The following is a 12,818-nucleotide window of genomic DNA, read 5'->3' on the forward strand; positions in this document are numbered from 1 at the left end:
GGAGGGATTTAGCTGGCTCAGAATTTGATGCACAGGTTGTGGCCACCAGACATCTGAACAGCAATCCCAGCGGTGCCTCCAAAATGTTACGCCCCTGAAACAGGGGAGAAATAATCACTACAGTGATAGAGCGTCTTTTCCTCTGCTCATTGTTTACTGCAATCTTTTGTACATCAGCACAAATACAAAAATACAAACATGTTTAACATAAAAATGTACATTCTGTCTGAATCACAATATTACAGTAGATTAATAGTGTCCTTCTGAAACAAACATCTCATTTTGAAGCACCAAATATTCCTACAGTCCACCAAGCTAACTTGGAATCACTTTAGTTTAGTTTAAGACTGCATGACATACTGCAAATTTAACAGGAAGGGAACGCAAAGCTAGACGTGAACAACGTGCGGCGCACAATGGCGGCAGCATAGCGGCTCGGCACAGCTTCCAGACTTTTTAGCTAGCAAACACACTTTCGTCCTCTCGGCAAAACGAAACTTAAACATTGTCAAAATTCATCACAACACTTTCTCAATGCTCTTAACATATTAACCACCAGTTACATACACGTTTGTGTTGTTAAATATAACAATATACCTGAAACAGGGGAGAAATAATCACTACAGTGATAGAGCGTCTTTTCCTCTGCTCATTGTTTACTGCAATGAGGAAAAATACCGCGAATCCCCCAGGTATGTGAATGGAGCCAGAAGCAATCGATCTCAGAGTCTCAGATCAAGATCACTCTATAGATCACAGATCAAAACTACTTAAGCTTAAATTTAACAATACAAATGAATGTAAACAGTATCAAATAAACATTCTTATAGCATTTTAACCCGTTTTTAACTCTTATGAATAATGTTTCTTACCTCAACAGATTTTAATATTATTACAGACCATGAATTTATATCCTTTTAATCCGTAACAATGTATAAGTATATTGGTTTTTCAACCTGTCACACAAGTACTGTTGAGAGTGTGAACTTCAGCTTTTGCACCAGCGATGACTCACCCGGATCACCTTTACTGCGGCCGAACAGACCTCATCACCTTCCTCCTCCGCTGCTTGAAGGGTCTCTCTGGTCTAAGTGTAATGGTCTGGACCTCTGAATGGTTCTGACGACTGAGAGAACAGATACTCCAAACCAATTTGCTCCTCCCGAGCAGGCACAGGAGGCCGGTAGTTTGCCTCCTCAACCAATCCAAACAAGTCCTGGCACCTCTGGCTGAGGTGGTCTATCAGAGGAGACACGTGCACCATGTGCTTCCTCCCTTTCTGGCCATTGACGCCGGCTCACTCCCTGTCAGAGTTCCAGCATGTAATTCCACTGAGCAGATACACCTGGAAGAGGACTGCAGCACAGTGGGGCCCTGGTATCATGCTGGGCAGGAAGGAGTGGAATCCCTCCAGGCTGTTGCTTCCTCTCACTGTGCTGGAATGTGGCAGGGCCACACCATTACGGGTGATGTGCTTGGTGATGGTGTAAATGTCTCTCCCTGGTGGATCCTTGAAACACTCCAGGTGTTTCTGCTGGTTCTCCCAGACACGGTCGATGGCTGCTGCATCCTCAAACAGATGGACCTGGTTGTCATCCATCCCAGCTGGTCCCTTCAGGATGTTGATGGCATTCTGCACATGTGAAAAGGTCTCCAGGACTCCAACAGTGATCCTCCTGACACAATGCTTCATTTTTGCTGACATGCATTTCAATGATCTGAACATCAGAGAGGGAATCATACTTGGAGTGGTGACCTGAACATATAGCCTGGATGAGCCGTGCCATGTGGTCCGTATTATATGAGAACACCACAGCAGAGAGCGCAGACTTGAAGAGAGCGTACTTGGGGTGGTGATCAGTTCTGACTGCTGCATCAAATCTGTGAATCCAGTGGAAGATGTCAAGCCGCACCATCATGTCACTGTCGGCCCACTCACTGAACAGCTGCTCCAGGTGTGACACACCATGAACGCCACAGCAGCCGCGGTCCACGTACATCAGTTCAGGAGGTGCCTCACCAGCTCTTCTGTACCTCCATGAGGCCTTCAGCCATTGGCTGCATTTTGTCCAGAGACTCCTCACTTTTGATTACAGCCACGAGGATCTGACCAAACAGAAAACAGAGACACTCTTACATTAACAGCAGTGTAAGCGTGTGTGTGTGTGTGTGTGTGTGTGTGTGCATATAAGAACTGTCATAAGTAACTTCACTGAGATGTTTATTGTGTATGCTCTTGTCATAAAGTGATAATTATTTGTGTTCATCGAGCCGATAAAACCTGATTACAAATGTAATAAAAAAGGGTTAACAGGGTGACATGTATAGAAACACGTCCACCTGAATATCATTTTGGACTAAGCAATTTAGTGCTCACAGGACCAGAGTTTAGTTAAGGGCATAAAGGGACGTGTTATGATGCCATGCAGTGATGTCATGGGACAGTAGCAGTATGAGTCAGACCAACACTGCTGCAGAGGAAAAACTTACTGCTCCAGAATGAGGTTATTCTACATGTGATCAAAGAGGTGCACGCTGTAATTGTCTTTCATTTGTTTTGAATTCATGTCTGATGTTTGTACGTGTGCCTTAAAATGGACGATAGTGATAAATTCTCAGTAATCTTAGCACATATCTTCTGTGTTATTCCGGGACTGTTTATCTTTTGAGACATGAAGAGTGACGGGAGATCTATGGCTTCATTTTCTTACACTTTTCAAGGTGTCAGCTGAAGAAGAGAGCTAAAAGACATCTCACCTCAGCGTTATGCTTGGCCATAATTTCATAGGATTTTCTCTCTGCTCCGCATTCAACCTAAATGATCAATAAAACATAATCGATGCTTAATTTAAATTGACTCAATGACTATATTTTCAGTTAAAAATGTTCCTGTTCATAAGGCTGCATCAAAATTACCTTCTTGGTAGAGTCGTATTTGAGGACTTTCTCAATGTCAAATGTGGACATGATTTGAGTAGGGTAGTCCTCCATGTTCTCTGTCTCAGCGATCAGGAAGGTTTTCCTCAGCAGCCTTGGTGACAGCAGCTCCCGCTTTGGTGCTGGTCGCTGAAACTGATGTTTGAGAATCCCTGCAAACAGAGAGGAATGCAGGCACAGACATACAGTGAACTCCAACATTAGACTGTAGGATCTCTGTTTGCGCTACTGCCGGTTTTAATTCTCTCCATCAGGGTAGCGGAATCTAACGGGCTCAGTGTGACCAGCAATATTCACCAGGATTACAGCAAGTATTAATAAGTAAAGGTAAGTGTGTAAATAAGTATTTTTCTACTGTCTTTGTCTCAGTGTAAGTCTTCTTGGAAAGCTCCCTCATTCCTGTTGCAGTGCACACTGTAACAGGAATGTTACAGGAAAAAAACAGGAAATCAGGCGCTTTCTGTTGTATAATGTTTCATTATTAAGGCTGGCAGATGGAAATGATCTCTTTGATACATCTGACAGAGACTTCATGTTTCTACACACTGAAAGAAAAAGACAACTAAAATGTGACTTACTTGTGATCCACCAGGTTGGTTGAGTTGGCTGAGGAGGGTGGTGTAGAGGTCTTTCCTGTGCAGGTACTCGATCCCTCATCAGGGGGACCACTTGCTTGTCCACGCCATGTCTGAAATTACAGCACAATCATTAAGAATGACACGTTCTAATACAATCTTGTAGAATCCAAATTACAGTAAAATAACAGAGACTCACCTTGGCGTTAAAACAGCAGGGAACGCGGCTCTGTGAGCTGGACTGAGCTGGTTTATCCCACGCCAGGAAGCGGCCAGTGGCATGCTCTTTTGACTCCTGTGCAGCTTTCCTGCAAGCATTATAGGCCAGGACCCTGATTAGAGGTTGTCAGGCCATGTTATGCATTTACTAGTTTTGCTTATGGCTTTTCAAAAATCTGCATTCTACGATTTGACCAGCAGGGGGAGTCAAGAGCCATGGGCCATGATTGCAAGGTTGCTTGAAAGGGACATCTAGAAATTACGGCTTTCCACCTTCTATTTACTGACGTTGGCTTCTGTGCCACAGCCCCACAGGAGCCTTCAGCAAGCCCCACTCTCACTCAGAGTCAATGGACTCAAAACGGAGTACCAGGGGCACAAACCTTTAAATGGAGTACCAGGGGCACAAACCTCCTGCTGAGGGCACTCCTCCTCCCACCACCACTCCAGGAAATTCAGATGGATGAAACCACATTGGGTCACTTTTGAGGACTTTCCTTTTCCTGATTTTCCTATAAAAAAAACAAACGCAAATCAATAAACACAATCAGAAATCAGAAAACACAACAACATTAACCAAACAGGAAGAGGTAGGTACCCTCGGGCGTCAGGAATCGTCGCTGATTGGACTGGTTCATCCTTTGAACCAGAAGGACGTGGTTTACATGTTTTCAAAATAAGAGCGCTGCCAGTGACGGTTATTGCAGTTTTTCTCAATCGCTAAAACACAGTTTCTGAAATCGTGCTCCATTTTCTGAAAACATTCAACACAAAACCTCAGCTTCAAGCACTATTTAGAAAACCTCTGGCTCAAAATGATATACATATAAATATATGTTGGCACCCTGATCATGTGCAGTAAACAGCTTCTCACAGAAGTCCTTGATGTACGTCACCACCAAAGGTATGAACAACTCCTTACTTGATAACGACGATGTGTTTCGGGGCAACATGTATTGATCAGGTATTTTATTTATCGGGGGCAACTTGCAGATGGAACTTTTGACGCACAGAAAGAACATGCACTTTTGACATATCAATGCACAACCCCAACGCATAAAAAAATGAATAAATCATCAGAGCCAGCCTCTCCATAACAAAAACATGTCTTACCGTCTTGCCTTTTTGACTTTGGCAAACAATCAAATTTAAAAAATGTAGGTAGATTTGTTTTATTTCAAACCATGCACGTTTTTAAACATCTGAAGCAGACACTTGACCACAAAACAATGCAGACTGATGTAAAAGTTTGTGACTGTACACTGCAGGGCATGTGAGTGGAGCGTGTGAAATATAGTCGGAGCGCAGAGCGGGTTTTAATCCAAAGGCCAGAGCGATGGTTCCTTTTCGCTCCAGTTCCAAGACTGGCCACTAGATGGCAGTACAAGGCCATCCACTGGCTCAAACAGACAGAACACAGCAGCCCAAAACAATCTACTGTTCTTTACAAACTGAAAAGGGTTTCAATCGACAGGCTCTCTCCAGCAACAGAGCCGCTGCATGTCAGTTTAGGCCACATCGGGCAGTGTGTCCCAGCCGTAGTTCAGTGGAAAACGTCAGGAATTGCTCCCTCTTTTAAATTTGAGCGAGCGTGGAGCGATTTCACCGGAGCTGAATGAAATTTTAGGTGAGCAGAGAGCGCTGTTTGAGCGGAGCTGTCTGGTATAACTTTGAGCGATGGAGCGAAGCAGCGAACACCCACGAAAGCAGGGAGCAGAAATTCTCGCCGCTCAGCTGCGCTCACATGCTCTGGTACACTGTGTACTGATATAGAGACGCATATGTGGCATATAAATACTGATAAGATAAAATAAATACCAGTGTGAAGAAATTGGAAAGATTTGTCTGTAATTTAGATGAAGCTCATTATTGACACTTTAAAAGGGGGTGAGAGAAATGTTCTTGATGCCACATAGCTGCGACGGTCATGCCACGCTCTCATTGGTCAGCCGGCGGGCCCAAACGGCCCACGAGGGCTCTGGCATCTGCCCAAATTCCAGTCCGTCACTGCTGGTGTGCACGGGCGGCTGCCGGCTGGCATGTAACTTAAAGACGGATTGTTGCCACCCACCGGACAAAACAACGAAAAAAAGCAAAACAAAAAAACACTGGTGATGACTTTGTGGCGGCCACCAGCCATCCTGGAGTACCGACCGTTCTGTGATTCTCCAGAACACACAGATGGCCAGTCCGCCCCTGGTTACATTCAGTCATGCTGCCACTTCAAATTTGTTTTTGAGGATTGATAGTACTTTGTCACCAGCACACAGTGTACAACAAACCTTAATATTCTCATCCTTAGCTGACATGAATTCAAACTAATCAGTGTATTAACCTGCACATCTCTCTGCAATGCACACATTTTGCACAAATTTGATTGGCTCTAACTCTGCTCAATGACCTCGCAGGGAAAAGGCACACCATACGGAGGTTACGTAAGGTTACGTAAGGTTACGTAAGGTTACGTAAGGTTACGTAAGGTTCGTCCTCCACTACGTGATTTCAGACCTGACAGTTTCATAGGCCGTAACCCTCTGCGATGTACCCTTGCAAAGTTAGAGCATCCGCTCCCTTACAGAGCTAACGTAACATTAGCCCTCCTGTAAAACACCATGTTTGCCATTATCTCAACTTCTCACAGATTAAGATCAATCTTATGGCATACACTTCCTCATAGCATGTAACTTAACTTTTAATTAGTACAAAGGAAAATAGACAACTTGAAAAGTGACATTTTAAAAAACAAAAAAAAAAATGTAAACAAAATCAAAACATCAACTGTGCCAGTGGGAGTGTTTGTACTATCCAGCCTCTGCTGGGTGTCAAGTGTGGATGGACAGTCAGATACAGTCTTAGTGCTGGAAACAGAGTCAGCCAGTCTCTCAGTCTCTCTCTCAATTCAACTGGCTTTATTGGCATGAGGTAACACTGTACATACTGCCAAAGCACTCGTTTGTGTGCTGAATGTGTTGGCGATCCATAAATATATGTCTGGACTAAAAGCAAAACAAATAATGGCAACTACTTAGAACAATTAAACTTACAAAACTACTTATCAAAATTTTAATAAAACAGCTGGAATCAAAATAGAACAAAAATTATAAACTATGAAAGCAAAATATCAAATTCAAAGTAGGAAGCAAACATTAACAATGTGTGCAAAAACTCTCAGATATGAACTGAGACAACAATAGAGAACACAGTCAACTGTTGTAATGGTTCAAGGTTTGTCTTGTTGCACTGTTGACACATTAGCTCAGGCCCATTGTCAGACATCTATAGCTCCATCAGAGCCTTGATGTCATTGATGCAAGATGTTTTCCTGTCATTGTTCTTGGAGCCAAAAGCCTTCTCCACCAGGTCCTGCTTCCCCCTCTGGATCTCCACCATCTTCTCCTCTACTGAGTCTTTCACAATGAACTTCACATCGCGGCCTGAGGAGGTTTCCCATCAGTGCCTGCACCTTTGAGCTTGTCCTCCACTTCATCTTCTTCATTATCTTGTTCATCTTGTGGCAGGACTTGCAGGGTTTGCAGGTTCCTCCAGTAAACATGGGGATGGTTTCAAACAGCATCTTGTGGAAGAGCAGAGCGACGGGTTTGTACAGCAGCTGGTTCCTCAGCAGGAAGCTGTAGTAGATGACACAGTGCCGCTGACTGGGGATGGTCACACACTTCTTGTCTCGTGTCAGGACCTCTCTGTAGAAGCCCAGCGCCTCCTGGAACTTGTCCCGGTGCAGCAGGTAGGCCCAGATTATCACAACTGTTCAAATGTTTCCATTTCACATCCCTCTTGCAATTCCTGGTGGGTCTCAGGAGTTGTGGCTGCACCAGTCTGTAGGAGACATCAAACCACTGTTGGCAGAGGAGAAAAAATTAAGGTTAATGTTCTGACAGGTTCTGACAGGAAATGTGATGAACTTACATGCACCTCCTCCTCTGATGGGGCAAAGGCAGCCACTTGCTGTGCTGCTGTCTTGTGCTCCTTTACCGCAATCACCCACTGTTGCCCTAGTTTTGCCCTGCCAAGCCACTCAGGGTTTCACATGAATTAGTAGAGTTAATGACTAAAATATCAGGGTGAAATTTACCAATGCAGACCAAAAGATCACAGTAACACTCACAGTCATATGCTCTGCTCTGCTATCGTTCTTTCAAACAGCTCAAATATCTCTTCAGCAGCCTTCAGCATGTACAGCAGCTCCCAGTTGTCAATCTCCAGCAGTATCCCAGTAATTTTACCAGCCAAATTTGGCTGAAGGGCCTGAATCATTGGGTACAGTCGCTCCCCAAGAAGCTGTTATTGATCCATGAGTGGAGCTGCAGCCAACATGGAGGCAGTGAGTGGCTCTTGTCCTTGAATGTGTATGAGCGGCTCCATCACAGGTGCAGGAACAACCTGTAGTCTTGTCATGTGTGCAGGTACAGTAATGACCTGCTGTCTGTGTCTCTCTCTCTCTCCCTCCGTCTCTCCCTCACTCCCTCTCAGGTGTCGCTAACGTTCAGTGTCACAGAGGCCAACGTGCTGCTGGCGTCACAGTTAGCTAATTCTTCTACCGTCTTAGTGAAGTACAGCTTCACCGTCCTCATCATCTTGTTCTACTTGTGGAAGGACTCCACCATGATGTCTCCACAAACAGGAAGCGGCTGCGGGAACTCAAACAGCATCAGCTTGTCTTCTCGGGTTCGACGTGTGGATCTTCATCTTCAGCTGGTACACCATGAACTGAGGGTTGCAGGTTCCTCCAGTGAACATGGGGATGGTTTCAAACAGCATCTTTTTTTTTTTTTAAGATTTTCTTCTGGCATGGACACCTTTTATTAAGCAGTAGACAGATCGAAAACACGGGAGAGAGAGGGTTAGAACACACAGACCACTAGCATGTTTGTTGTACAGAGTTATCAAGGAGTTAGTGCTTCATGCTCTGTACAGCGAACATAGCAGTGTTCTGTCTAGTAATCAGTTTGAAGCACCACTTAAATTCTTACCATGTAACAACAATATCCTTTAATAATAACCTACTGGTTCTACCCTGTCCGTGCTGAGTACGAGGGAGGGCGAGCAGGGCCTGCAGCTCTGGTTTGAGAAATGTCTGGAAATATTAAAAATTAATCCAAAATGAGTCTGAGAAAAATAAGAGAAAAACAACATATTATTTTTTGGCAGGAGACTCACCTCAGTGATAAAGAGCATGAAAAGTTTCAACATTTGGCTTTTGAAAATATATTAGCATATTACTAATCTTACAAACATGGACAAAAGAGAGGAGTTATAATATTAATCTCTGACAAAATTATGTTCCAGATCTCCAAACAGATAAAGGACACTGAGGGGAGATACATTCTAGTAAAAGGTTACATTGACCACAAGCAGGTAACACTATTAAATGTGTATAGACCCCCAGGTAATGATAAAACATTTATGGAGGAAAATATTGGATATAATTGCTGAAGACACTGGTGGGGTCCTTATCTGTGGTGGAGACTGGAAGATACAATTCCAACAGTCCCTCGACTCGACTAATTTAACAGAAAGAAATAATCCTGAGAAAGTCACCGTTAAGAAACTTCTCCTTGAAGCAGGTATGATGGATGTTTGGAGGGAATTAAACCCAACAATGAGGCAGTTTACCTTTTTCTCCCACCCTCATAATGTTCATTCAAGAGCTGATTACTTTTTAATGTTTCATTCAGAAAGACACAAAATTTTCAAATGTCAAATAGGGGTAAAATATATCTCAGACCATGCGGGTGTATATCCATCAGTGGCATATCCAGGATATTTTTACTGGGGTGGCCAAGATGGGACACAAAGCTAGTGTGGGGTGGCCATGGCATAGCCAAGTTTAATGGCACGTACGCAGCCGACCGCGGTTGAGATCTACAGAGCAGATTGTCTATGTTTAAGCATGGGGTTTGCTGTGCATTAGCAAATAAATAGCAAACACTTTGGGCAAAATTGGACCATCCTTTTTAAAATAATCATGTATGAAAGTACACAACAACTTCAAGTAACTGTTCATGAATGACACATCTGGACAAAACAGAACTTGACATACCATGCTCAGCAGGTGGAGCTCCAGACACTGCTGAATCACACTCATCTCTCACTATCTCCTCCTCTTCTGGGTGTGGCCGGTCAGCTGTGGGAACACACAGATATCTGAGAAATCTGAGCCATCAATAGGTTGGAGGTTCTGCCACACACACACACACACACACACACACACACACACACACACACGTCTATGTATGTATGTACGTGTGAAAAAAAACTGTATATATATATATTTATCAATTTATTTCTTTCACACTTACACATTCATATATACATACATTCATACATACAGTTGTAATTGTATGACTGGAGTGACAAACAACTTGAATGTGAGCCTACATGGTACATTCCATCTGTCCAAGAATGACCCACCATCCTGTGCAGGGGGAGCTGACTGCTCTGGGTTACTACAGCTGTACTGAGGCTGCTGACTGGACCGGGCCATAGCTATTCTCTAAATAACCCTGGGGAAATGGAATTCAATCACTCAATCAGTCAGTCAATTCACTGTGATGTAATAGCTGTAACTACAAACATCAAGCAGGATCATTGTCAAACTGGGTTAGAATCAGTATGCAAACTACAGGTCTTAAAAACAGCTTTGACTCCATTAAAATGCCAAAAAGAAAGGAGGTGTCAACAATGTGCCTAATTATGTCTATTTATAGTATCTACAAAGGTTTATTTTTACATAACTACCGACAACTTCCATCACTTTTAATAACACAATTAACACATACTGCATCTCAAGCATGTGTGGCATTTGAATGCAATTTGCTCGTCTTCTGCATATTTAAACATCTAAAAATATGTGAACTGTTAAGATGAGCTAATTGATACAAATACAAAGTGCTTTATCTCCAAGAGCATAAAGTCTTTAAACGGGGACTTCCGGTTATGGCGGCTTGCTGAGAAGACGCGTGCAAGACTGCTCTGCTACTAAACAATTTAAATCCTTGCTAAAATAGGCTACTTCTGTCCGTCATTCAGCCAAACTACAATACCAAGGTTTGAGAAAACACCGATGAATCAAAGAAAGTCAAGCCGGAGTAGGACACAACAAACCAAAGTAACAAATTTTGCAACTCCGACGGTTAAAGCCAAGCTCACCGCTAACAACGAGACCATGGAAGCTAGCGCTGGAGCTGGCAGCGCTGCTAGCGCTAGCCCCGAAAAACAGTCGGAGGAAAACATTGCAACTACCAAGGAAGAGACCAGTACATCTCTGACAACAATACTGGCTGCCATTAACACTATGAAAACTGACATCTCATCCAAATTTGATGGCATCCTCTCCGCAATTGAAAGTGTAAGGAGAGATATAATAGACTGCTCAGAGAGAGTTACGCAAGCGGAGACGAGAATCTCAACAACAGAAGATAATGTGACTACGCTCCAGAAGAAGGTGAAAACCTTAGAGGGGAAAAATAAATATCTGGAAGAGAAAGTAGTGGACCTGGAGGCTCGTTCACGCCGCTCCAACGTACGGCTTGTTAATCTACCCGAAGGCGCGGAAGGTGAAGACACCTGTGGATTCCTGGAGAGCTGGATACCGGAGGCGCTGGAGCTGCAGACGCTGCGGGGGAAAATTACGGTGGAAAGAGCTCACAGGCTTGGACCAAGAAGACAACACAAGACTGACTCTGCACCTAGAACCCTCATTATGAAGTTCCTGAATTACAAAGACAAAGAAGCGGTGATGAGAGCGGCCAGGGCAAAAAAGCAAGTCCTCGACAAAAATGACCCGGTGAGATTCTACCAAGACGTGACCGCAGAGACGCACAAGAAACTGAAAGAGTTTGAGGAGGCGAGGAGACAACTACGTTCACTGGGGCTCCGGTACGGTATGATCCCTCCTGCCCGGCTTATTGTTACCTACAAAGAGCGCTCACACATCTTCAATAGCGCCGACGAAGCCGAGCTCTTCATTAAGAAGATCCAGTCGGACAATCATCCAGACGGAGGTAGTGAAAAACATAAGACACCATAGGAAATGTAACCCAAAACCGCTGATGGAACATTTTTCTAACACTTAAATGCAGTGCAGAAACAGGAGTGGAGGGCAGAGTGAAAGTTAGTTACACTGAGTTCTGATCGCTCTCCCTCACTGAGTTATTGAGAAAGAACAATTTTCTGATTTATATGCACTGTTTAAGCAAATATGGAAACAGTTTTCGAAATCATAGTGGCGGAGTAGTTACGCTCATTCTGGTTTTTTTTTTTCTTCTTTTTTTTAGACATCAGCATAGCTATACTGATCCTCACCTCGTGTGGATCAGCTCTTTGCTTTCGGGACGTCCAACAAAATAAGGGGAGGGAGACACCTGACGTGGTAATACTCAGGTGGATTGATGTTAGTTGAGGGTAATAAGTTTGTTTACTGTTCTTTTTTTCTGTTGTTTGGTCTGAAAATACTGAAACTGTTGGGAAAATTCAAAACAATGGGTCCTTATGTCTGTTGATCTTAAGGTTAGAATTACATCCTGGAACTGCAGAGGGCTACAAAAAACAAAAAAGGTCAAACAAGTTATGAACAGGATTAAAATTTTACAGTCTAAAATAATATTTCTGCAAGAAACTCACCTAACGCAGGAAGATGAGCTTAAAGTGAGGAGGAGGTGGAAAGGTAGAATTCTATCAGCTCCCTTTACCTCTCAAGCAAGGGGTGTTATGATCTTAATCCACGACTCTATACCATTTCAAATTCATAATGTTATCAAAGATAAGGCAGGACGATATTTGATCATTCAAGGGGCAATTCTTAGAGAACAATTAATCCTAATAAATGTCTATGCTCCAAATACAGACGAACCCAAGTTTTTCCAAAATCTATTTCTTACCATGGCTTCTTTATCCGGCGCTTGTATAATGGCAGGTGACTTTAACTGCACCTTAGATCCCCAGAAAGACAAAAGTTCAGGCATCGACCAGTCACATTCAAGAAGCAGGGGTGTAATTCATCATTTTATGAAAGAAATGAGTTTAATTGATGTCTGGAGGGAAGACAATCCCAATGGGAAAAAATATTCA

The 12,818-nt window shown here is 43.3% G+C and overlaps 1 protein-coding gene across 16 annotated transcripts in view; it reads right to left on the reverse strand.

Annotated features, from left to right (window-relative positions):
• Window positions 1-973: 973 nt before the first annotated feature.
• Window positions 974-12,818, reverse strand: part of LOC119016405 — a 19,091-nt gene continuing 7,246 nt past the window's right edge. The window contains exons 1-11 of one of the 16 annotated variants that reach the window (XM_037092184.1): window positions 12,372-12,622; window positions 12,054-12,287; window positions 10,161-10,252; window positions 9,790-9,873; window positions 8,754-8,823; window positions 4,143-4,243; window positions 3,712-3,820; window positions 3,516-3,625; window positions 2,917-3,089; window positions 2,758-2,814; window positions 974-2,106 (exon numbers count right to left, since the gene is read on the reverse strand). In XM_037092184.1, the coding sequence (XP_036948079.1) occupies window positions 2,017-2,106; window positions 2,758-2,814; window positions 2,917-3,089; window positions 3,516-3,625; window positions 3,712-3,820; window positions 4,143-4,206 (603 nt within the window). In that variant the 5' untranslated portion in view covers window positions 4,207-4,243; window positions 8,754-8,823; window positions 9,790-9,873; ... (1 more) ...; window positions 12,054-12,287; window positions 12,372-12,622 and the 3' untranslated portion in view covers window positions 974-2,016. The other 15 variants (XR_005074097.1, XR_005074095.1, XR_005074107.1 and 12 more) reach the window with 15 other exon arrangements.

The sequence above is a fragment of the Acanthopagrus latus genome, unplaced genomic scaffold (assembly GCF_904848185.1).
Source record: "Acanthopagrus latus isolate v.2019 unplaced genomic scaffold, fAcaLat1.1, whole genome shotgun sequence".
NCBI lineage: Eukaryota > Metazoa > Chordata > Actinopteri > Spariformes > Sparidae > Acanthopagrus > Acanthopagrus latus.